Source organism: Callorhinus ursinus, unplaced genomic scaffold (assembly GCF_003265705.2).
Source record: "Callorhinus ursinus isolate GAN/ISIS: 27379988/994484 unplaced genomic scaffold, GSC_fseal_2.0 scaffold47, whole genome shotgun sequence".
NCBI classification, from domain to species: Eukaryota; Metazoa; Chordata; class Mammalia; order Carnivora; family Otariidae; genus Callorhinus; species Callorhinus ursinus.
The window spans coordinates 111,718-138,590 of NW_027397109.1; the positions used below are offsets into that span (position 1 = coordinate 111,718).

Genomic DNA, 26,873 nt, shown 5'->3' on the forward strand with positions numbered 1-26,873 from the left:
TAGCTGCCTATGTATTCCTGTTGTGAATGTTTCTCTAGTATATTGAATTATGTCTAGCGGTCATAGGGCCCTTAAAATATATTTAAATATTGCCAAAATTTGGAGTAATGCCATTTTAGTTAAAATGTATTTCACATTGCAGAGGTATTACTACTAGATGCTGCCTGAATTTGCTTTTGTAAAGAAAAACTTTTCAGAATCCTGAAAGGAGCCGCACTTGTCATCTTACTGAGTTTGGCCCTTTATTCCTCTGACCCTTCCCCACCTCTTTTCAAGTTTTCCAGACTGTATATCTGCCTGCTCCTGCACTTTCTTGTTTTCTTTGTTCTTTGCTTGTCTGATAGAAGTCTAGGGTGCAATATATTTCTTGTACATATATTTTATGGGGCATTATAATATAGAAAACCCTGCCTGCTCTCATTTGTTTGGATCAGTAGTTTTAGTTTTCTGTTTATGTACTTGATCAAAGTATCCCCAAGCAAGGAAACGTCATTCCCTGGCCGTGTGTGGTTATTCAACGTACACAGTGCGTATGGAGGCCTTTGGGGATAGATCAGGTATCAGAAAACATTTGTCCTTTTCACTAAGTGAATATTTAAAGACATCCTTATGTGGGGTTTTTAAATGGCAATAACTAACACTCAAGACTGGAAAGATAAGAAATCATTCGATTGGGAATCACTTGTTTGTAAATTTCCATCCTGGCAGTCTTTGTCACTCGAGAACCAGACTGACAAAAATCTGAAAACAAGCAGAGTGTCAGTAAACTCACCCTCACATCCAGGGATTGAAGTATATATAGACATGGTAGAGTCGGAAGGCAGGTGCTGGGTGGAAGGCTGACAAACCCACCATCTGTTTCTCTTTCTTGGGTTGTAGTTGGAATTGTGGGCTCGGTCATCAGACGGCCTGGATTTGAATCTCAGCTCTGCTACTTTCATGCTTTGAGAAGTTAAGTGGCCTTCTCAGTGTGATCAGGTCACATTCACAGAGTGTCTTAACCTCTCTCAACTACAGTTTCCTCACGTGTGAAATGGAGATTAAAAAAGTGTTTTACAGGATTGTGAAGACGGAGGTTATCAAATACAGTGTTTGGCATGGGGTAGGCTGTCAATATATGGTAGCTCTTAGTAGTGTAGTAAGAAGACAGGGATATTTATTTTCCATTAATTTCCTCATCTATTTTATCTTTTATGATTGTTAAAAAAAATCAAATGAGTTATATGTCAGAGAGCCCTAAATAGACAGGTGTACCTCTAAAATGGTAATTAATTTTGGTGGTTGTTTGGGTGAAAATATTTGTCAGTGTGATGTTGGGAAAATAGAAAAGGAACTGATTTTAATACCCAGATTGTAACATCTGTAATTCTGCAGCACATGCTAAGTGTTGGAGCTCACAGTTTCACCAGGGGAGGTGTTTTTAATAAAGAGTATGTTGAAGTCATTTCTGTACAGTGTTTGTAGTTGCTGGTCACGGGAATGTAAGTGGATTTCCCCCAAAGACTGTCTATTTTCTGGTTTCTAATGGATTGCAAAGATGTATTGGCAAAGTGGATAGGTCATTTGCCTAAAGGTATTTTTTCCTTAAGCATAATAGTAAATGTGGTCTGCTCGATTAGATTCATAATTGCGCTGTAATCTCCCAAATTTATCCAAGTTTGAACATCCAGTTAGCTGGTTAACCAGCCAGAGTAGAGCTTCGCAGTCCTGGACAGTGACAGGGGTAATGAGAGGATTTTGCTAGGAAAGAATTTTAATTGTAGACAAAATTCAGCAGTCTTAGCATGACAAATGAGAGATCAAAAGAGAACAGTGGTGAAGTTACTTGCTGTTCGGAAAATTTGTTCTTCCCTCCCTTGGTGCTGTATTAGCCTATTTTTCTTAATTGTGCAGGAACAGCTCAGATATTTTCCTCCTGTTACCTTAAAGATTGAGATTTGATCATTGGGGGTAAATGGAATTATTTTTTTTTTAGTATCTAAAGGTATGGAAGCCTAAGCATGCACTAACATTGTCCATGAACTTCTTAAATATTTTTAGAATACTATCTAAATATTTCAAGTAGGAGAAATCTGCCTTTGCAATTTGCTTTTAGACATGAAATTATAGAGCTTTAAGGCAATTAAAAGCATTTTAAGGGTCGAGAGCCTTCTCATACTAAGAACTGGTACTTCTAAAGATTGAGCAGTATTCATATGTCTTGTCTTCTTATTAGTGAATACTAGGAGACAATGATGTCACACAACCACAGAAATGTGATTTTTCTGTTTCCATTTTTTTGCTCAAATGTGTTTTCTCTGTAACCTCAGAACTTGGGTGTTAGTTGTTTGAATAGAGTGTGCACCATCTAACTAATATAATAATGGAATTATGTTATTAATGATTCGATTTCTCTCTTTCCTTTTGCCATTTTTCACCATCCGATGGACTCAATCTCCAGCGTTGGTCAAATCGGAAGCGATTGAGTACCAGCAAGGTAAATATACTTGTCTGTTTCTTTATGTCATTTGGGGAAAAGCTCATCTTTGTTGCAAACACAGATGTGCACTTGAATGGTATTATCCAACCTTTATACATAGTAACAGCATTCTCTTCTTCTCACTGTTGCAATGAATAAGAAGGAAACAACCTCCCTTTTTATTTCATTTAATTTCATTTAATAAGGGCATAACCAGATGTTGGAACTTATACATGTTTTCGTGGTGACATTTTATATGTACCAGGCATGTTAGAATGTTACACTTCATTAAGTCTGGATTATTTGGAGTTTAGTGCTGTTAGAATTCGTCCTTTAGGTAAAGTTGTATACCACTAGATGGAAACTAGCTTTGGTGTTGTAGGGGCAATGAAAAGATTAATGGAGAGGACTCTGCGGTATATTTTATAAATCTCTCTTCTATTAGTCTTATTTTACCATTTGTTACCTTTGTTGCTGAGAGTTTCTTGAAAGATTTCTTCATGAAGTACCAGTGATTTTTTTTTTTTTTTTTTACATTGCGAGTATCTTTTTAAGCGATTATAAACTGTTGTCCAATTCGTAAAAGCTCTCCTTGTACAAGGTAAGAAAGCATTGGTTAATCTATCTGGTTATTAAATTAGTATGTCATGAGTGACTACATGTCAAAGTTGGTGGGAACATGAACAAAACCAAGAAAGTATTTATACCTTAATTTCACTGCTCTTCTACTTTTTAAAGAGAAAGAACCAACATGGAGGTGACTGTGATATGTGTGTGTGTGTGTGTGTGTGTGTGTGTGTGTGTGTATGTATTTGGCAGATAACCCTGCAATCTTTGTATATACATTGTATATACATTGACACATACACTTAAGTGCACAAATGCATGCCCACTCTCATTTCTAACCTCATGGTTCTTCAGTTGTTTGCTTCTCTGTAAAATAAGGCAGTTGAAACAAAGGCTTTGTGAGTTTGTAAAAGTGTGTGTTTGTGTGTGTGTGTGTGTGTGTGTGTGTGTGTGTGTGTGTGAAAGAGAGAGACAGAATTGTCCCCTGACTAGCACTAGTCATTTGGAAAGACAAACTTTTCAAACCTTTTTTAAAATCCAAAGGAATCAAAGCCCACCTCTTAATAAAATGTATATCCTTTGCATTTTATACTCTCTAAAAATGACCACAATAGGTTGTTTTATTAACCAGTTCACTTGGTTTACAAACTGTTTTTTTTTTTTTTTGGTTTTGTTTTTTTTTTTTTAGAAATAAAATTAAGAGACCATTAGTAATGTGAAGCTGTCTCAAAAATTCCTCCAACTTTTGTCTTATTCCTTTATAGTCACTAGAGGGTAGAAGAACATCATTTCTTGCCACAGAAGGGAGCCCCACTCCTGCTGTCCCATATTAAGAGCTTCTGTAACCATCCGAAGCAGTAAAGTTTCCCGGCATGCTTTGGAGAAGCCTGACAAAGCAGTATTTTCTCGTTTATTGATTCTCCTGCTGCACTAAAACACTGGTACTGTACATCAATAACCATCTTTAGTTAGGGAGCTCCGGCCTGTGGAAGAGCTCTGGCAGTTTGTGGGAGAACATAAAGGCGAGAAAGAAAAATTGTGAGCTTGGGGAATATTGGAGTCTGGGGAAGACAGGAGACGTTATGGGAGAATGACCAAAGGAGTGAGGAGGGAGAGAAGAAATGTTGACGGCCTGGATAAAGATATCACAGATACGAAAGGCGCAGAAGATCCTGGAAACCAGTATTTATATCTGTACTGCAGACTTGTGTCTTCCCACCGAGCTCCTGTGTTCTTTTTTCCCCTCGTGGTCGTTTCTAGAATTTTGACTTCACTGCGCTGGGCTCAGAGACTTAATAAATGCCCAGACCTGGGGCCTGTGTTTAACAAAACCTTCGATGAGTAGAGCTCATTGAATGCCGCTCATGATCTTACATGAGAGATGCAGTTTATGTGTTGGTGAAGAACTTCCGTTGTTAGGTTGGCTTTTTGCTACTTAGAGTTTGCAGTTTTTGCGGAGAAAGTGAGGGAGCTTCTAATTTGACTTATGAAAATGAGTCCCATGGAAAATCTGTAGGCGTGATGATTAACCCTCTGTAAAAGTAGTTAAAATACCCTGATCAACCTATCTTGGTATTTTTTAAACTGTAAGCTTCTTCTTTTTTTTTTTTTAAGGCTTTCCATATTATATTTAAAAATGAGGCAACAGAAGTTTGACATAGAGATTACTATGCTATGAGTATCTAAAATTTTACTAGTCCTAAGTAATATATTCTCTATAAAACGTCATTGACTTTTTCACCTCAATCTTAGTCTTTTAATGGCTTAACTTTATTTGGGTAATTGCCTCTTAAACCCCATAAGTTTATAATTTTGCACCATCCAAAGGGGCCCAGAATGGCAGACTCTCTTCTAAAGTGTTTTCTTACTCCATTGACCTTGACCGTAATGTAGTAAATACATAAGAGATTGCCTTTAAAAAAAGTAGGTTTTGGTTTCACCCAGAGCCTCTGTTTACCTTCTGATGAGCATTTTAACGTGAGAAATTGAGAGTTGATTTAACAGGGCCTGAATCAGATAACTAGCTCTTTTTAGCTATTTATTATACATAATCTTTTCTGTGAGTAGACCTGTTTCCAAATCTTACTCTCTTTCTAATGCATTTAACACTTAGAGAAAATTAACAGCAGTGACTTCTCTAATATCACATAGTTTAATGGGGAAAAAAAAAACCCACAATGATAAAAGATGGAATTGAGAAATCACTGATTGTATTTAGAAATCTGTGCACCCACGCCCACACCCTTCCCCTGTGCTTTCTTTGGGTCTTTGCTGGTCCTGTGGCTGATCACAATTCCTCTTTCCTAGAATTTCCTTTATTGTACATGCATTTGTCCTGCGATAAATATGGATTTTTTTACATAGCCCCTCTTTTGACCACTGGTTTATACTGGGTATACCAATAATCCGAAGTAAGAGACCTGACCTATACCACTTCTGTGTATGAAATTAGTTGAGTAGTGGTGCCAGTCTTTGGGCTGTTCAGCTTCATATTCTTCCATCTTTGTTCCTCTCTGTTATTACAGAGGCTGATAACCACAGGGTATGTTTTCTAGGTTCCCCTGTCAGGTGGCCTCCAACTGGCTTTATACCATGAGAGGAGTTGGTAGGATACTACCGGGTAGGAGAATTTCCAGGATATATCTCCCTTTTCCCTCTGTTTCATGTGGTGTCTGGACATGGACGGTATTTTGCATTTTCCCTTAGACCTGCCATGGTTTCAGCTTCTACCAGGTGAGCCTGACTCTAATATTTACTCTTTTTTGCCTCACTCCCCAGGACTTGCAAAACCTCAGCCCAAGGGCACAAATCTAGCCCTATGTCTGCGTTTGCAGGTAATGTTGCAACACAGCAGTACCCATCTGGGTAAGCATTGTCTCTACCTGGCAGCTGCAGAGTACTGCAGTTGGGGCAGAGACCTAACAGCCTGAAGCCTGAATACTTACTCTCTGGACCTTGGCAGGGAAAATTTGTCCCCCCTCTCCCCCCGCGCCCCCAGACCTGCCAGCTCCAGCCCCAGAGTGTTAGGGAGGGCTTCATTCTGTTGCCTACCTTAGGTTTTCTCAGCCCTGTCTGTTTGGTCTCTCAGGCATCCTATACCTGTGAGACCAGTTCTCTGCACTGTATCCCTTCTATTTTCAGTACCCATTGTGGTTCTCTTTTCCCGTTGTATTCTGATGCAACCTGTAGGGGCTAAGCCTTTGCTATTGGCTTTTTTTGGATACTTTTAAAATTGCCATTACTTTGTAAGAATCATGAATCACAGGGTAAGTATTCTGCATGAATTTAGGTTATACCCTCTCTGTTTTCCTTCGAGTTTATTCCTTTTGCTCTTATCTGTCCGACATCTAAGACTTATGGAAAGCCGTCTGTAAATCTATATAACTATCTCTATCTCTGTCTACCTAATCTAATCTCATCTACCTAATTTATTTGTCTATATATCTGTCTGTATCTCTTTAACCTAGTTTATTTGTCTGTCTGCATGTCTATGTCTGTCTATCATCTGTCTCGAAGTCGCACTGCATGGGCCCAATGCTGAATCTCTTAACCCCGATGTCTCTGCTGCCTTGTTATGAAGTCTAGGTCAGCATTACCCTGGTCAGGAAGACCTCTAGGGGCTTTCCTCATTTCTGGGGGGTTTCAGTCATGTTCAGGTAAGGCCATGAATCTGTTGGCACTCTCCAATCTCATGTGTTCTCCGGACCAGAAAAACAGAGCCACTGCCTCCCAAAAGTTTTCATCAAATGTCTCCTCTCAATGACATAAGAGTCCGCTTTGGCTCAAAGCCTGTCACTGAGCACATACTAGGTTGGCCGGAATACTGTCCTGAGGATTCAGAGATAAACCAGACTTGGCCATTGTGATTGCTGAGTCAGCGGGAGACAAGAGAGTAGAGAGGTAGGAGTATTTTGAGGGCATGGTTAGACCCGATGCTAGCCTTGCAGGTGGGCTGAAAGCTGGGGACAGAGAAAGACTGCAGTGAATCTTCCCAAATGAGAGGGAGGAAGAAGTGAATTGAGATATGACCATATAAAATAATGTGGTCCATGGCAAGTGCTCCAAAGCATTTATTATCAGGCTTCAACCAATTGGGTTTTCAAAGTGGAGCCCCTGGGACCAGCAGCATCAGGAGCACCTGGAAATTGTTGGAAATGTGAATTCATGACCCACTCCACCCTCCCAACATTTCGGACATCTTGAATTGAACTCTGTGGATGGAGCCCAGCAATCTTTTAGCAAGCCTTGCAGGTGATTCTGAAGCAGGTTCAAGTTTGAGAACCGTTGGTGTGGACTTGGGTCTGCGTTGGGGTGTTGGGAAGAGCAGGAGACAAAGCTAGAAGCTAGAAGACAAAGCTGCTAAGTCTTAGGTAGTGATGGAGTTAGGGTGAAGCGAGAGCAGTGTCCAGAGTGCACAACATCCACAGGTACTCAGGGGCCAGCCCTGCCCATTGCAGAAGTCTGAGAATGAGTGTTTTGCTTGCTCCACTGTATAGGGAGGTAGGGCAGGTCCTGGATAGGGATGCCCTCCTAGATAGGGATGCCCTTGAAGCATTGTACCTGAAGGAGAGACATAGAAACGTGCAACACAGAAGGGAATCCAGAAATACTGCACACTGGTGTTATTACATATGAGCACAGCATTTAACTTTGACCTTCCTAGGGGTTAGGATGAAAAAGAAGATCTTGTTGAATCATGTGGCCTTCACTTTTTTTTCTTTTCGCTTTAGGTTTTAAGGATAGGAAATGTGTTAGGAACATTTTCCTGGTCCTAATCCCTGAGAAATGGGTATTTATAGACTGTATCAAATTTTTAAAAAATCTTCATCTTTTATTTTGGAGTGCAAAAAACAGAGCAATGGCATTTTTTCACAATGAAAAAAATGTTAAATTTTGTATAAAACTTTTCTAGTTAATGTGTCTGTACAACCTGCAGGTTATTCATTATCCTTGGGACTATAATCTAGTTATCATGTACAGCTATAAATCTCCTGGTCCATGTCCATGTCCTTGTGGCAAATTTAAAAGGCTTTCTTTATATCCTTATGCAAAGGTTTTTTTTTGTGTGTGTGTGTGGTTCTAAGAGAATTTATGCCTACAGGATCCTCTTCGGATGATATAAGAAGCTGCCAGGAGCTTCTCTGGGAGCCTGTTGCATGAATGTATGGATCTTCTCATGTCATGCTATAAAAGCTGTTGACAATGAACAGTTGTTTTACATGTGAAAAAAAAAAAGCTTGGAAGGAGTATTTCAGGGAAACCTTTTATAGACTGAATGTTCTCCCTTAGCTTTTCTAAGCAATGCCAACAGAGTTGAATCTTGTTTTGTTGTTCATTTAGCTTACAAAGTTAGTTAATTTTTTTCCATGCATTTGTTTCCACTGACACCTCCTTTCTCACAAAGACCTAGGAAAACTAACTCATGAGAGTCAAAATAGGACATGTTGGTGGCATTAGAATCCCTATTTTCATATTCCTATAACAGATCATAGAGAGAGTACCCACACAGTGTTTGGCACCTAGTAAGTATGCCTTCCTAGAAAAATCTTGTGAACATATTTTCCCGTTGCCCCTCTTTTTCATTCCTATCTTTTAAAAATTTGGTTGGTATTTTGTCCCACCCGAGGGAGGGCTTTGGATAATTGTCCTGTAGTATTGGTCAGCATGGTCTGTTCTGGAGTGTGGCCTAGATGACTTTTGATGATTGCTTTTGATGACTATAGGCTGTGGCCCCTACTCCTTTCAAGATCTTTCTTTCCTCCTAACCCGTCTGCCATTCTTCCTGGCCCGCAACAGAGAGGAGGCCCCTTGCTGACGTGCCTGTCATTTCTGGGTTTTCTTCTGCGTCATGCCAAGAGACTGGAGTCCACATCACCATCTCCCCAGCATGCCACTTGACCGGGATCCTCCAGTAAGGCGTGTGGCCAAGCTGTAATCCGTTTTATACGTCCCAGGAATGATAGTCATGCACCGTTTTAAGAGTCTGTGCCTAGATCACAAACTTGTGAAGATTCTCCACAGTTCTTACTTTCAGTTTTACTCTCTCTTTATCCCTCCTTATTTGTCCCTGGGATTGTCATGACCCGGAAGTAAATTGTTCCTGAAGCTTTTCATTTTTCTGAAAGTCCATGTGGTTTTTCTTTTTTCTTTTCCTTTTTTTTTTTTTAAGATTTATTTATTTTACAAAAAAAAAATTATTTATTTTAGAGAGAAAGAGTGTGCGGGGAGGGGAGGGTGGGCAGAGGGAGAGAGAGAATCTCAGGCAGACAGATAACTCCCCCCTGAGCGTAGAGCCTGACGTGGGACTAGATCCCACAACCCTGAGACCAAACCATGACCTGAGCCAAGAGTCAGACTCTTAAACCAACTGAGTCACCTGGGTGCCCCATGAAAGTCAGTATGTTTCTAAGTTAAATATCATATACCTCGTATTCACTGGTAATAACTAACGTGTGTGCTTCCGACGGAAGTCATGATTTCTGTTCAGAGAAAGGGTGTGGATTTGGTGGGGTGGGGATTGAGGAAGAGAGAGAGCCTATGAATGAAACAACATAGAAACAGTGAAAGGTTCTGATCCTTTGGGAGGAAGGAGAAAAATAACAAAACCCTGATGTACTATATTTTATCCTTTATGTCGGCTGAGAAATTAGGGTCAGGACCCAGAAACTTTGCTCTATCTCCTGGTGTTTGTTTCAGCTCAGGTGGGGTGGGCTTCTCCTTTGATGGGTCATTTCCTTCTCTCCTTTCACATTCCAAGCTGCATTAAGATGACAAATTTCACTTATAGGCTCAGGCACAGACATGAAAACTTGAGCTATGGAGTTAGCGGAGTGAGTGCAGGGGATTGGATTGATTGTGGGGAGAAAGGGATCTTTTGAAGAGCACAAAAGATTTGGGGAGCCCAGCTCTGAATCAGAGCTCCCAGAGGATGGCCCCTACCGTACCTGCCTCTCCCGCTGACTGCGCTCTTAAGCCTCATCACTTGTCTCAGGGCTGAAGACAAATAAATGTTGAAGTAATTAAGACACTTCTTTCGAGCACACATACACCCCAGAATATGTTGCTCATAGACAGAATTTTATTTGGACATAACCTTGTAGTGGGTTTTGCAGAAAGATTGAGGGTAAAACGAGGAGAATAAAGGCCCTGTGTTTTTTCTGTCTGTGAACTCTGAAGTAAATAGTTCACTTTTCCTATCCTGCCTTTAGTAAGGGGAAAAAAAAAAAAATCTTGGACGGCAAAGACCAAGTCCGTCACATCAAACATGACTGCGTTAAACACTAAAATGTTCAAAGTCCGACTGAGATAGATAAAGGCTTTGATGGAAAGTGGATATTTCCCAGGGACATTACAAGCAATAATCCAGATGTTATGGTGTAATGCAACGAGTGTCCGTGGATAGATCAGGAGCTCTAGCCAAGCCGCGCCTGATGTAGGCCTTAGCCTTGCCCTCCCATGCTGTTCCGCCATATGGAACCTATCTCTCGGCCCCCTTAATAACCAGCTTTGGATTCCATTTTCACAGAGCTCATAGAGCTAAGTGGGGCTGTTTTATGGACAAGTTAGATAGAAGCCTTTCCAAGATAAACATCCAATTTGAAATTAGGACATACCAAGCCACAAAATTATTTTAGGGCATATTTCATGGAAGTACTGCCATTTTTCTTAGGCAATTGCCAGACTGTAGGATGCCCTTTGATCCCTCGTGGACATTACTCCCTTCTTTATAAAAAGGATCTTGAAATAGTTGCAGTGTTTAGGGAGGAATATATCTGTCGGAGCTTTGAAGCATGGCCATGGGACAGGTCATGCCTTAGCTTGTTGGTTGGCAAGTCAAACTTTAAAAAGAAAAAAATTTAAAAAAAGGAATTGTAGCAGGATATATGAATCCAAATCTCATTTTTCTCTTAAAGATAGAAATTCTCAGCCCGTATACCTAATAAGCTATAAAATGTATTCAGCGTATCCAGATCTATATGCTTACATATAGATTTATAAACACATGCATATGTTTGTATATGCGTCTATTTATATGCTGTGTTCTTTAATAAACTTGAAATTGCTTAACTTTATTTCATAAAGTTTCATTATTGAATATATTCTATCCACAAACGAACTGAAAACAGAAGTTAAGAAAGGATTGCCCATGTTCTCCAGAGGAGTGGGATTTTTTTTTTTTCTTTTTAAAATCTCACGCACCCTCCCTGCTCTGTCTCAGCACCTCCAAAACTTGTGTGTGTGCATCCACGCACACATGCACACGCCTGCATTTTAAGAGAAAAGCAACACAGATGTGAGGTTTGAGAGTATAGATTTCCTTAAATGTGTTTTGTTTAAGGCAGTCACAGAATGACCAACCAAATGCTTGGTGTGGTACTGCTGCATCATTTTTAAAAGTGGTGGAGTGACATGTGTTGGATGAGGTAAGCTGGTATATAATTAATACGATACTGACATACCATTTGTTGTGATAAATTGTGACTAACCGGTGTCCGAGCAAATTGGTGTCTGAATGATCTCGAAGATATATTGAGTAGATGACAGGAATGAATATATAGTGTTAGAAATTCATTGCTTTACTGTGGTACTTGATGCCATTTACATTCTTCAGTCCATTTATTTCTCCTTCAAATAAAGCAGTCCATGCTTGTACCATTTCACGTTATTGAGCGGCGAACGTAAATGAACTCCGCCAACTAAATGCAGCATGTGGATCATGTGGGGATCCTCATTCAGACAAACTAACCATAAAAAAAAAAAAAAAGACATGGTTGAGACCTTCAGGGAAATGTGGATATGTGCTGGGTATTTAATGATATTAAGGGAATTATGGTTACTTTTGTGGAGTGTTGTGATCATGGCATGGTGCTTATGGAAAAACAAATACGGATTTTTGCTTTCAAATATTTCAGCCAGAGAAAAATAGTGAAGGGATACATGAAATCAGATTGGCAAAATGTTGAAGCAGATGAATAAGTACGTGGAGACTTATATACCATTCTCTCTGCCTTTGTGTATGTTTGAAAATTTACGTAAAGAAAATTAAAAATAAAAGTGTGCTTGTCCTCTTTATAATTTAATAATAGGGGATGTTTGCTTTTTTCTATATTCTGTTTAAGGTGTGTGTGAGTGTGCATGAGTAATATAATTTAGAAAAGGAAAAAAAAAAGTAAACAGTTACTGAATCTGTACTGGATCCCAGGCACTGTGCTAAGTGCTTTCTACATCCTTCCCCTCCCTGTACATCTGCAAAGCTCATTTGGCTGGCTAGCTGACTGCAGGCTGGATCTGGAGTTGTGAATCTCACAGTTGTGTTGGGCTTTTTAGTAGTAGCCCAAGGAATACAGGGAAGTGTGGACAGATTCAAGTGTGAAGGATAAATTCAAAACCATTATTTCTGAATACCCAGAGGAATTTTGTTTCCCTGTAAAGCAGTGCCTTGCTCTTCTCTCTGTTTCCCAGAACACCCTTTTTCCCTTCCTACTATTAAAATAGCTGAAGGCCCTGATGAAGAATTCCTACCAAGGAGCACATCTGGGTGGGAGTATAGGCCAGTGCCAAATCCAAGTGTTGCTCCCAATCATCCTTCACTATATTGTTATAAGTCCAGTGCTCGAGAAGGAAATCACATAACTGTGCTTGCAGGTTTGCAAAATCAATGAAGACTAATAACACTTTCACCAGTCAGGGAGTGCTATTCATAATCCCATATTGAAAGCTGGAATTCCTGTGATCACCAAAGTCACACTCAAGAATTATCAGCAAGTTTATATGTCATCTTCTTTGCTTTAGTCCTCTTTGATACGTAACCTGCGGCTCTCAGAGTCCTTGAGAAAGAACCAACTCTGGAATGGGATTATAAGTATAACGTTGTTGGAAGGGAAGAATGTCTCAGGAGGAAGCATGACAGAGATGTTTGTCCAGTTAAAACTGGGAGATCAGAGGTATAAAAGTAAGGTAAGTTCTGTCAATTCCTTAAGAAGTAGAAAATCTTTCATAATAAAGGAACTGAAAAAAAAATGTTTTCCACTCTGAATTTCACAAGAAGAGGAGAAATTTATTTTTAGCCCTCATAACTTTATTAGGAGCATTCCAGACAACAAAATAATTGTATAGCTGCAGTCAATTAATATACCTATTGGGTTGCTTGGCATAATTTATTTTAATATAGTAACTGGAACTAGAGAAAGCTTATTAAATAACAGATTTGGATGCATGATTTATTTTTGTTTTAAAAATAAGCAAACATTATTTCAAAGATTGCAGGAAAGGTATAATTAAATATTTTCAAAATCCTACAAAAATAAAATCACGTAATGTATTATATTTGGGTGAAAACAGTCGAGATAACAAAAAATATTTTCAAAATCATATACTCTTTGCTTTCTCTTACTTGTTAGTATTAACACCAAAAATAGACATTTGATGCTGGTTGTTGTGATTTTTTTTTTTTAAACTGAAGTATTAGTGATTTGTTTTGAACAAAAGTAATGGCTTTTTTTAGCTGCCTTTAAAACTCAATCACCTTACTCTCCTGAAACAAATTCCACTTAATTTTTAATCTTAGTAATTTGGTGTGGTTTTTATTTCAAAAACCATAGTCTCCAAACCATGGTAATGAATTAGTTTTGCATAACTGTCAGACAGGAATATTTCCTCGGTTTTATGGATTGGGGGAACTAGGGTACTTGAAAGTTGTCACTTGCCAAAAGCCACGTATCAAAAAACAAACAAAACAAAACATTGGTGGAAGATTTTGAACATAGACCCGAGGATATTTGCAATTTGGACTTTACAGGGTAGAGGACGTGACACATGCAAAGACCAGTGCACTTGGGAAATGATTTAGGGAGCAAGAGGTTTCTCTGTTGCATGCTCTTCAGTGCAAAATCAAACATTAAACATCACTTACTCCACCACAAGGAGTAAAAAATTGAAGCTCACACCAGAGAATCGTTTTTGAGAAATGTGAAAAATTCTGGGTGAGTTACAGCAGAATTGGGCAGATGATTATTTTAATCAGGTAGTTTCAGGCTGTACCTGACAGCGTAGGTATCCAGGGTGAACACATCTCTCCACTAAGATTCCTTTAGCCAGCCCAGGGTCAGGCTAAGGATTTATAGAAAAATTATTCATCGCTAAGTACACTTTGCCCTTTGGACTAAGGTGGAGTGCAGAATTAGTCCAGTATTTGCTACAGTTCCCCTTGGGGAATATCACATTAAATTTGTGGTCAGATATTTTTTTTTTCCCATGGTTTCTAAATTCTGTGATGATATGTTTTATAAGCTCAATGTGAGAAAGAGCTTAAATGATATTGCATGATGTTGGCTACAGCCGATGTCTGAGTTGTCCCCATTTTCCCTTGCAAGAATAGTTTGGCGCTCGGATTTAATAGTTGACTCAGTGCTTCTAGCCTGATAGTCCGTGCCCAGCATTCTTGCTCCATTTTATTCACAAATTCAGTCTCTGGGTAAATGAAACAAAAGCAAAAAATGCTGCTAACAGATCAAACACATAAGCTGTTTGCAGTCACTGGAAGAACACAGAAACACTTGTGGAGTTTTCAAACCAGGCTGTTTACTTTTTTAGTGTGGCTGTAGTGGGGCTTCTCCGTCTTTCTCTCAAGTGACTGGATTCAGTGAACTCAGATGTTAAAAACAGGCAGGAATGTCCCAGTGATGGATTTTTCATGCAATGTATAGGACAGATGTGAATGAACACCTCAGCCTGCTAATTTATATACTTCTTAAGCCAGCGCTGAATGGATGTGCTAATAAAACTGTTACTTACTTGCATTCGATTAACCAATGAGGAGTATCTTTTGTAAGAGAGAGCAACTGTAACTGTCTATTGAGATATGTTTTATATGTCTATAATATATATATAATTTATGGTTCCTTGTGGGATAATTCTGGTGGGGTCACTCTTGCTAATGGGCTGGATAAATTCTTGAATCTGCGGGTGAGCTAGACGGGTAACGATGGTTTGCCAATTCCCGAAACCTCAAAGTCCCTTTCGTTCCAAAACAGAAAGTTTAACTTTCTAAGGGAGAGGCACATCGTCACGATCTCTTGCCATGTAGAAATGAAATGAATGTCTGTAGCTGCTGTAGCAATGAATGGCATTTTAAGAAAATAAATATTATAACTGCATGTTTTCTAGACACTGTGTAAGAGTGCAAATCCGCAGTGGCGGGAACAGTTTGACTTTCACTACTTCTCTGACAGGATGGGCATTTTGGACATTGAAGTGTGGGGAAAGGACAGCAGAAAGCATGAGGAGCGTCTGGGCACGTGAGTCTGCTCTGCTTTCTAACTCAGGGGAGATGTGTGTGGAGCTTGTTTCTGCATGAGGCTGGTCAGAGAGAATGTCATGATCTGTTTGGGCTTAGAGTAAAACCTCACATCCCCACCCCAGCAGCCATAAGTAAGCTGGACCCTAACCTGGGGGAAAATCTTGTTTTGTTTTAACTGGTAAATGTCACTTCATACCGATTAAAACAGAAGAAAATAGTGTGTGTCGGGAATTCTTTAAAAAATGTTACTGTGCCATCTCAGGCTGTTTGGGAAATGTTTATGCACGGGTCAGTCCACTTATACACAATTTTTTTCCCCAATAAATACAGTACAATAAGGTAAATGTATTTTCTCTTCCTTATGATTTTTTTTTTTAAGTAACAGTTTCTTTTCCCTAGCGAACTTTATTGTGAGAATACAGATAACCTACGAAATATGTGTTAACTGTTTATATTATCAGTAGGGCTTCCGGTCAACAGAAGAGGGCTATATAGTAGTTGAGTTTGGGGGGAGTGAAAAGTTATGCACAGGTTTTGGACTGTGCTGGGGCATCGGCACCTCTGACCCCTGCACTGTTCAGTAATCACCTATGTAAATTTCCAATGTACCCTATAATTTTGGTTCTGCTGCTTAGTAAAATACCATATAATTTAGTAAGAAGATGAAGCTAGGTGTCTCAAAATGGTGGGAAAATTTTCAGTGTCCTTGATGAGCTTTGTGGCAAACATAATGAAATCTATTGAGGCGAGATCTATTTCCTTTCATTTCTTTACTCTGCACCCTCCCAACTTAATTGAGGGGCTTACCCATACGTAATGAGCAATACCGTGAATGTTATAGGTTCCTTATTGTAGCAATACCATTAAGTGAGATTGTGCCCGCACCCTGGCTGGCCCTTGGGAAGTACCATGGAAATGGTGGTGGAAAGATCATCTCTGATCTTACAGATAGCCCTGCAAGTTAGTAGCATTTTTCCTATTCTGTGGAAGAGGGAATAGAGTGCAAGAGGCTTACAATTCACTTGGCCATGGACTTCAGAGCAGTGAATGCCAGGGCTAGGATTCTGTGTTTTCCGAGACCAATTTTTTTTCCATGAAATCACTGCCTTTTGTCCATCGCATATACATACAATTTGTATCCAAATCTTAAATCTAGGATACAAGCATTCAAAGGGCTCTCAACAGCTGTTTGACATCTTTTCCAAACCAGAGTCTCTGGAACCCTGGATTCAGAGAGGTGCCTGGGGCTCACCACTTGGAGAGAAAGGGGGAGGGTTCTGTTAAAACCTCTATCCTGAGGCCAGAGCATCTCAACTTTTACTTCTCTTCTATATTGGGGTTCTAATTGAGGGAACGTCTTATTGCCGAAAGCTGAAAATTGAAAATGACTCCTCTAATAGAAACCCGTTGATTCACTGACGAGGGAATGCAGAGGCCCAGAGCAGTGAATGTTTTTCCATCAGCAGGGAACTTACAGGCAAAAATGGGGCGAGACCCAGCTAACCCAGTACTTCGTGCACTGCTTTTTCTGGGTAAAATACTGAGCACAGCGTCTGGCACACAGACTGTTAGCTCTCCTTGCTGTCATCATCCCATCCCTCACCAGCAGCTCTCCTGGGATACATAAGTGGGGAGTTTGGTACCCATGGAACATTCCTGCCATGTTTTTCCATGGAGGCACCATGTTCCGTGGGACTGTCTGGCATGTTGCAGGATGTTTAGTAAATCTGGCTCTTACCCACCTGATACCTGTTGCTTTCCCCAGTTAGTATGTGGGAAATATACACAAGACACATCGCATTCCATCACGCATATCCAGACACCCCCTTGGGGAACAGCCTGCCACCATTTGAGACCTCGGCTCTTCAGCCTCCGTGTGGCATAGCCCTGGTTGTATCCCTTTGTGCAGCCCTCGTCCCCGATGCTGTGCTTATCCCACAGGTGGCAGTCATTGCTTCATCGACAACCCCATGGGCCAGGTTGGTGCTTTGGGATAGCAAACGAGGTCATGTCACACCCTCCAGCTTTTGCAGGGGGTGGCCCCCTAGTCATCTCGCAGATGACTTTAGCCTGGTCTCGTATCTCCCTCCTGCGTCTACACAGTGTAACTGAGACACTTCAGACATTTCTCGGGACCTCTGACACTTGTCATCACTGTGACATACCAGTGCCCTGCCAACACCCATGGCAGGAGGATCAGAAACTTTGTGCTAGCTCATGCAGCCGAGGATGAGTTCTGTAAATGCACAAACGCAGAGAACTCTGTGTCCCAAAGCGTTATCTGAGTGGTGGGGATTTGGGCTTCCAGTGATGAATGGCCAATGTGTTATTTTAGGAGGTGCAAAGAATAATACCCTTCCCATTTCACACATCACTGTGCTGTCCCGTTTCCTTACATAATAGGAAATGCTTTTCCAGATGAGTGTTAAGTTTCTCCACAGCCACAAAAAATAATTTAAGATGTCCCTTTTCTTCTATGTGTTGTCATCGGAGTATGCATTTATTTTACTTATTTCCTGTTTGTAACTTAGACGTGTACCTGTCCCAGGGGTCATGATGTCCTTCCTCTTCATGGATTTTAAAGGAGCTTTTTGGTATCCTTTCCTTTTTCCTCTCCTGAGGTACAAAAGATAACAAAAGCATCTCTTGTGAGCTGGCTACACAGCATTACCCTGCAGTGGGGTGAAACCTACTGCTTCTCAGAGTTAAACATGAGGTGGTGTCAGCATATGCTGAAACTCACTGACCTGTTACATACTGTTCCTTCCCACTTCAAATTTCTCACTTATTTTCTCATTTCATTTTCTTTGTTGTTTATAATTTTAAGGCTCGGTTATTTTATCCACCTGTGGTTGGGAAATACCTTTTTGCATGAGGAAACTCTCCGACAGTGTGCATGAGTCATAATTGTTTCCTAAGACATGTTGCATATTTTGTTTTTGGAGAACACCTTGATGCTAGTCATTTAAAGCCCTACGTGGCCTCTCTGAGGAAATTCTCATCAGTGAAGCTTCCCTTTGCAGGCAGATTGACATAAGGAAGGGAGCACCAGCTTGGAGTTGCACATTCAGGGCTTGCTGAACCACAGAGTTTGTTAGCTGTGTGACCTCGGGCAATGGATTTGTTTGTGAAATTGGGCTTTCTTTCCATGCAGTGGGGTCCGGTCAGCAACAGTGTCTACATGATACCTAGGTCTTTTATCAGCACTTAAATGCTAGATATTATTATTACTATTAATTTTGAGATTGTTCTGTATGACAACTGTAGATCCCCACAACATTTGCAACTAAAATTATGCAATTTAAGAAAAAGAAATATGGCTAGTAAAATTCAGTGTGTGTGTGTGTGTGTATAGTGTATATATATTGCATATATATATTTTTGTATATATATATTGCATATATGTATATTTTTCAAAACAGTATAGACATTTTTTTGAAATTTTTTGCAGAAGTTGGCAGTGAATATCTTCAAGGACATGGTGCAAAAGACGTTTGTTGACTAAAGGATTGAGCAGCGGCAATGGCATTGCTGGGGTGCTAGCTTGGTGATGGAGATGATGAGCCAAGGTCTCAACTGGTGGCATGCTGTTGCCCAAGGGGGTTTCTGGATATGTGTCTCCTAAGTCACATGGAACTTTCTGAAATCTCCTTGTGCCATGGTTCCCCTGTTGTCTTCCACTGAGCCACAAGTTATTCCCAAGGGGGTCAAGGCTGGTCCCCAGATCCAGCATCCCATGGACCATAGTGCCTACAAACTCTAGTGTTTATTCATGAGCAAAACCAAATCAAAACGAAAACAGAAAAATTACCAAAAAAACCCAGTCTCTGATTTTAAAATACATCAATGGTCCAGAGACAGTGAACTTTTTGGGGGAGTAAGAAATAAAGCTAAGTTGAACCTGCTCCAACTTTTAAACAAAACGGCAAGAGTATAAATATAGATCATCCCTTTGTAAACCTGGGCCATTTCAACACAATTGTTTTGTTTTCTTCAAGCCTATTTTACATTTCAAAGTGATTTTAGAGATTAACTCGTTATAGAATATTCTAGGCTTTAGTTTTGAAAAGTTACTAATGAGAAAGTTCGAGTCCATTTTAACTGGGCTACCACAGAATCAACCTGCAGTCCCACGTGGTGCCCTGGAAAGTGGCTCTGACATTCTCCCAGTTTATTAGCGACTCTGATGTGGTGGAGAAGCGGGGCTGGGATATTTCTCTGGACAAACTGCACCGCGTGTCGTCGATCTGCTTTTACAACCCGGCTTGACACATTCACCGTTTTCTTCATGTTCACCCCCTTCCTTCACCTCCGAGATTTACAGCCTTTAAAACTACAGCACTCTTGTCTGCCCCTCGCATTTAAGTTAAAAGCTGGTCAGTCTGTAATATAAAACAGGGAATTATGGTAATGAATAAGAGGTTAAAAGCTATCATGGCAAGTGAAACTTGAGCAGGTTTGGGTGACTGATATGGCAAAATTATGTGTTGAATTAAAACATTAAAATGTAGCGGGATTAATGGAGAAAGACAAGAACAGGAGGTCAGAAACAATGCTTAAATCAGCACATTCACAGCCTGTAGGCTAGAGAGGATAGCTTTACTATATGCCTGGAGGAGAAAAAAAGTAGTAATTAAGTCCTTGTCTTCTTTAGGTGAAGAGAACTGTGGACTTTTCAATCTGGGAGGCACCTAGTAAATATATTTATTTCCATTCCTTTCTTATGTGGGGGAGGAATTAGTGCACAGTATTTAGATGGTTAACAAAAAACACTTGCCTTTGTCATTTGGAGTTTTTGACTTTGAGCTTCATTATGCCACTGGCCTTCATTTTTTTGTTTGTTCACTCTATTCAAGAAATACAGAGCACGTCATGTACCGGATACTGCAAAGATTCAGCAGAAAATGAGTGATGGACGCTATCCTCAGACCCGAAAAAGTTTGGGGCTGCTTCAAGTTGTCAGGCAGCAGCTTGTGGGGGTGGGGGGAGAGCAGCTTCCTGGAAGAACAGAGATGGGTGGGTTAGCCTGACGAGATTGGAGGAAGAACTTTCAGGAAGATGGAACAACATGGGCAAAGGTCAAGACAGAGGAGAGAAGGCATTCTGAGAAGCTTGAAAGGAATGAGAAGGGTGGGCAGTGTCATGAGATGAGATCTGAGAGCAGAGCAGGAGTGAGGTCACAAAGCCATCCGATTCCATCTCCTGCAAAGGAACAATGGTGGTTTTTCTCTAGACACAAATGCATGGGGGCCCCTGCTATTTTGTTTCCATAATATAAAGGTTGTTACAGTAGCGGGCTCTTACAGACCAAATATTTTAAGATCAGATTTTGGAATGAGAATTTCCTGGTGACCTAAGGGCCAGCGTGTGGCACCTTCTGAATGACTGTCCAAACACGGTCACTTCTCTTGTGTGTGAAGTCACACATGAAGCCACAGGAACAGACCTGATTTGGTAAGGCTCATTAATCACACAGATGGTCTGAGTGTGTGTTTTCCACGTTGTTCTCAACAGAAAGAAGAGCAGTTTTATAAGTTTTATGGCTTTATTGGTTTTTATTCAGTGCATCATTGGATACGTTGGCCAGAGTTTCTTGGGCTATGGTGAGTTAAGAGCTATGCTTTAGGGGTGCCTGGCTGGCTCAGTTGGAAGAGCATGTGACTCTTGATCTTGGGGTCATGAGTTCAAGTCCCATGTGGGGTCTAGGAATTTCTTAAATAAAGAATTAAAAAGTTATGCTTTCAAAATTATCTTTAGCTCAGTTTCCCTGATGGTTTTGTCAGTGTGTTTGTATTGTCAGCAACCAACCTTGTACATTTTTAAGATGCTAACATGGATGTAATTCGCCACAGCCAAATTATTAACATGTCTCCAGTGATTCAGCACTTCTACACATCACCCTGTGCTCATCGCAAGTGCCCTCCTTCATCCCCATCACCTGTTTCCCCCATCCCCCACTCCCCTCCCCTCTGCTGACCAGCAGTGTGTTCTCTACAGTTAAGAGTCTGTTTCTTGGTTGGTCGCTCTTTTTTCCTTTGGTTGGTTGTTTTGTTTCTTAAATTCCACATATGAGTGAAATCGTGTATTTGTCTTTTTCTGACTGACTTCTTTCACTTAGCATTATACTGTGTAGCAACATCCATGCCATTGCAAATGGCAAGATTTCATTCTTTATAGCTAATATTCCATTACATATATATATACCACATCATCTTTTTCTATTCATCAATCAATGGATGCTTGGTCTGCTTCCATTATCTTGGCTATTGTAAATAATGCTGCTCGAAACACAGGGGTTCATGTATCCCTTTGAATTAGTGTTCTTGTATTCTTTGGGTAAATACTCAGTAGTGCAATTGCTGGATCATAGGGTAGTTCTATTTTTACCTTTTTGAGGAACCTCCACACTGTTTTCCATGCACCAGTTTGCATGAGACAAATCCTCTTTAATTTTTTTTTCTTCTGCGTTTGCTGATAATGCAGTACCTCTTCCTAGCTTGGAGTTAATATAAATAATTCTTCCAGCCTCTGGCTAACCTCCAGAGCTTCTGGTTTTCCTTCAGACATGAGGATGAGCTAGAACAATGTGGACTGAGATTGAAATAGGGTAAAATGGGAGGTCTGGAAGAGAGGTTCTTATGTGGAATTCATTTCTTGCTTCCGGCTTTCCTCTTTTCTTCCAGAATGTGGGAGTAAATGTGGAAGCCAGGTGTGTAGGTGAGAGGCAGAGGGTAATTCAGTTGTAGAAGTCATCTTTAGAGGGGGTGCCTGTCTGGCTTAGTTGGTAGAGCACATGACCATTGATCTCAGTGTTGTAAGTTCAAGCCCCACATTCCGTATGGAGCCTACAAAAAACCAAAAAACAGAACAAAAAAAATGCCATCTTTAGAGGGGAGCTGGTTGTTCACACCAGGGAGAGGGTACCTGTAAATTAATCCTTAATTCTTAAGATATCAATTCTCATAATGGAGTAGGTACCCTAGGAGCCTGGGTCATAACCCACGTGCAAAAGGATTGTTTAATTATGATACGATGGCTATCAGTTTAATTTGTTCTTTCAAGTCACTATGGAATAAAAATATTTGACTGAATCCACTCATTAGTTAACCGAGCATGTAGAATGCATTAGGTTTGTGCAGAAATCCCTAATCTGTTGTTTGTGGAGATTGTTTTATCTAAAATAGGCAGGGCTGTTTTCATGCAGGTGTTCTTTCTTCCATCCAGATAGTCTTTAGAAATGGGATAGGTGCAAAGTTTCATAGGAGAGAGACATGACGAAAATGTTTGTGGAAATGTGTAATTTCTAAGGCAAAACCCAGTGTTTACTTTGCATTTTGTCTGGTACGTGATTCAACTTTTGTTTAAAATAATCAACTGCTCTATTCTGACGAGTTGTGCCTTGAAACAGGCACTGGGGGAGTGTGCATAGTTATTGTAAAAATGCTAATATTGCTCAGTCTTTTTAGATGACTTTTTAGAATTAACATAAGGTTCATTCTGAATTATCCAAGAGAAATTTACCGTGTGCATCGTTTTCAACTCCCAAACATTATTTGTCTCTTATCTCCAAGTAACTTCTGGTTGTTAAAACCACCACTACAACAGAAAGGTGGAACTCAGAGGATGAAAACAAATTGTCATTACTAATGATATTAAGGTGATTTTGCCATAAATAGGCTATTGCTAATTTGGACTAATGAAAGTGACCACCAGAAAAAAATTCTTACAAAGTTGGATCATTTATCTTTCTGTAAGAGAGAGCTTTGTTCAATGAAGGTGTATATAACGATGTAAAATAATGCTTAGCAAAGTGTTCCTAAGCAGATGTGCTATTGCTATATTGGTTAAGAATTTGTGGGTGGTTTTGTAGTATTGGCTTAAAGCATGTGACATTTCTTTCTTTATAAGCAAAATTAATTCCTTACTTACATGCTTATGAAATAAAAGAAAAATGGTAACCCCTATTTTCATGGTAGCAAACTTTAAAAGGTTCTTTATTGCTACACACACAAAAAATGTTTTGATTCAAAGCAGAGAGGATTAATTAAAAAGATATATTTTTTGTGATGTGTCTCTGGTAGAAATTCTTGATGAATTTATTACATGCAAAAGCTCTAATTTGCCACCTCTTCTTTTAACTGGAATCACTTTTGGTAATAAGGAGATAAATACACATTTAATTTTATAGGTACATATCAATATTAAAATATATTTTATTCTGTAGTAAAAACTGGTATAGATTCTTGATATTATGGATAGTTTTTCTCTTTAATTGGGAAGGGATTGCAAGGTTTCAAATGTATTAAACTGGAACTCATTAGATACCATGTGGCTCAAAATTGTTCTTGCTTTATATGTTAGGTAAAATTACCTATTTTTAAATATCTGCAAACATACAAAGTTCATTGAAGATTTAGGATGAGAATCCATCCTCATCTTACATCGTGAGAGGCAGTTCTCCCTTTATAAAGTCTTGAATATTCATCTCCTTCAATAACGATGGAGGGAAAATGGGAATTACATGCACAGGCACACGCACACACGTATCACAGCTGGGAACCACCACTACCTACGCTCCCTCCCTCGACTCTACCCTACCTTTTCCGCCCACCTGTGCATATACAAAGCAGGTGTGGTCCAGGCAAACCCAGAGTTTTCAGTGTTAAAGCAAATAAATGGCTTAGCACCTCAGCCCTCCTTTTTGGTGTTTGTTTCTGTATATAAATGTGTTTGAGGTTTTCAACATCGCCAGAACATTGGCTGTTAAGAGACGGAAAACATGCAATTTATAGCAGATGGGTGAAGCCTTTTCCTGGCAGTGTTGCTGAAATGGGATCAATCAACAGCACTTCATGCTCCATTTGTCCAGAAGCAATCCACCTGGGGAAACCCTGTGGCACTGTGCCTATTAGGAAAACACCTTAACATGTTGCTTTAAATAAAAACTCACCAGTTGGCATTAATCTGGAAGAAAATAGTTTCTCCAGTGAGCCCTTTGCCACTTGAATTTCTCTTGTCTTTTCTCCCCTTTTTGAACCGTGACCCTTTATTCTCTTTGTTGGCAAAAGACACAATACAGAGAAGCCATACAGATCCCTCATCCATAATGCTTGAACTTGGAACTTTTTTCTCCCTATTTCTTGAGCTCACCGCCTTTCTGCAGACCTCATGGGGGCAAAGAGCCGACTCTTTGCACTTACCAACCCCTCCATGCTGCCTTCTCTTCAGTTTCTTTACCTCTTCGTCTCCTTAATCTTAGAATGTGTTAGGCTGGGAGGGAGAATTAAGAGCTGGGGGGAGGGGGGAGCCCCCACCACCTTCGTTGTGCGAGAAACGCATGCTGAGACAGAGTGAGGTTTGGGGGGATGAGGAGATACAAATCAGGTGCTTTGGAGGTTCAGGAATGGCCATGAGTTAATCCCTTCTGTTTCTCTGATTCCTCCCAACTTTTCCAGGTGCAAAGTGGATATCGCGGCCCTGCCGCTCAAGCAAGCCAACTGCTTGGAGTTGCCCCTAGAGAGCTGCCTGGGGGCTCTGCTGATGTTGATCACACTTACTCCCTGTGCCGGAGTCTCCATCTCAGATCTGTGCGTGTGCCCCTTGGCAGACCCCAGCGAAAGAAAGCAGATTGCCCAGCGATATGTGAGTGCTTGGCCTTGTTACGCTGCCCCCCGCCACCTCCACTTTTGAGTTGAAACAAAGTCTGTGAATTAAAAAAAAAAAACTGCCTGAAAAGAGAGCCTTGTCCAAAGTTTCATGGCATGTCTCATAAAACAAGACATTGGATCCAGAGGTTAATGCATTAGCGAGAAGGTGAAAGTAGATTAGAACTGCCGATTTTCAAAGCCCGAAACCGTATTTTGAATTTTTAGCTTTTAGAAACTCTTTGGAGAAAATGGAAATCCACGAGGAGGCAGACTTATTTAGCATGTCTGCATATGTATATTGGAATTTTAATACAAGTTCACAAAAGTTTATTTTTTTATTAGCCATAATATTTGAAATGTTAGAGCTACCTTTCCAGAACCTCTCAGGACCAAGTGAGAACGTGCTTCTCTCTTGTAAAGCAAAGCAAAACAAAACCCTGGACAGCTATGCAAAGCTGTTAGGTACTACTCTGGATAATAAAGGCAGTTCCTGATTTTTGCCTAAGTAGTGCAATGCGCTTAGAAGTCCACTCAGCAATTTTATATCAAATGGCTTTGTGATCTTCATTTTTTTTTTTTTTTTTTGTTCTCTGTCTTTCTAGGTGCCTTTATTTGCATTCTGTTTTTATCCACCTTCTTTGTAAATCAATACATTTATTTTATGGCCACACACGAAAGGCATGTTTTAGAAAGTTGCTCGAAAATGAAGCAAAGATGAATCCCTATTTAATGGGAATATTATTCTCAGCATAAACTTTAGTGCCTCCCAAATCCTTCACTTTGAGGCGTATTGATTAATTGAATAATTCCTTATCTGCGGGAGTACAAAAACCTAGCCACACGTCTTATTGTCAACACAAACTCTGCATGGCCCGGTTGGCGTGCCCCAAAGGAGTTTCTACAAAATCCACTATTAATAGTCTCTCTGATGACTGGAGTTAAGCAAATAAAAATTTGATGATAAACCTTAAAATTTCTCCCCAAACTTTCCCATGGACGAATTGAAAAATTTGCAAATTCACGAGGGGTGTCCTATATTTATAAGGTGATTTTAGATAAGATCGTAATGACTGCTTTGAATCATGCCTCAGGATTTGAGGAGTACTCAGGGAAAATAAGTTTGAAGAAGCCAATCAAAATAGAAGTATCAAGTGTTTTGTTTTGTTTTTTTTCAGCTAGAGAGCTGGCCAGCATCTTAGAGGGAAAGAATGCCCCGTCATAAAACACAAGTTTCAGACCTCTTGTTTTTTAGCTTGTAAGAATAGATCATCTTGAGGGCATGTCCACATTTAAACTATAAAAGTATTTTATTTCAGATGTTTTCAGATTAGTGTAAACTAGTTTTTTTGTTTTTGTTTTGCTTTGCTTTGTTAGGTTGAAAGTACACAGCAGAAACAATTTTCAAAACTGCCGAAATGGTGCATATGAAGTTAGTTAAACCTGAACTATTATTAAGTTATTATTGTATCCTGAAATGCCTAAAAACAAGGATTTTACTGTCTCCCCATAAATCCCCAAGGCCTGCTTATCACAGGTTTTTAGTTATCCAATGATAGCGGAAATACGATATCCAAAAGTTTGAAAGCAGAATCTTTTCAGCAGATGTGTTCTGGAGGCATGCAGAAATAGTTTATCTGCTTGTCTCTTTCACGCACCATTTCTGAAGGATGCAATGTATATACACAGCAAACTATTGTTCTGCATGCTTAAGAATTATCAGTAGATACATTCAAGCATTGGCTCATGCAAACTAAAAAAAAATCAAATGTGAATACAGGGTGATACTAGATGCTCAGTCTCTAATGAGCTGGCTAAAACGTGGACCAGAAAATGCACTGTATTTCCATCCTTACGCTCTTTCCAGTGGTAATACGTATCTGTGAAGGGTCCAAGTTGAGCCCTC

General features: G+C 40.0%; 1 protein-coding gene across 9 annotated transcripts in view; it reads left to right on the top strand.

Annotated features, from left to right (window-relative positions):
- Positions 1-26,873, top strand: part of MCTP2 (multiple C2 and transmembrane domain containing 2) — a 229,713-nt gene that overhangs the window by 87,466 nt on the left and 115,374 nt on the right. For 7 of the 9 annotated variants that reach the window (XM_025893062.2, XM_073882473.1, XM_073882472.1 and 4 more), the window contains 4 exons: positions 2,441-2,476; positions 12,818-12,982; positions 15,191-15,321; positions 24,779-24,965. In XM_025893062.2, the coding sequence (XP_025748847.1) occupies positions 2,441-2,476; positions 12,818-12,982; positions 15,191-15,321; positions 24,779-24,965 (519 nt within the window). Of the gene's footprint in view, positions 1-2,440; positions 2,477-12,817; positions 12,983-15,190; positions 15,322-24,778; positions 24,966-26,873 lie in introns of those variants that run through there. The other 2 variants (XM_025893066.2, XM_025893065.2) reach the window with 2 other exon arrangements.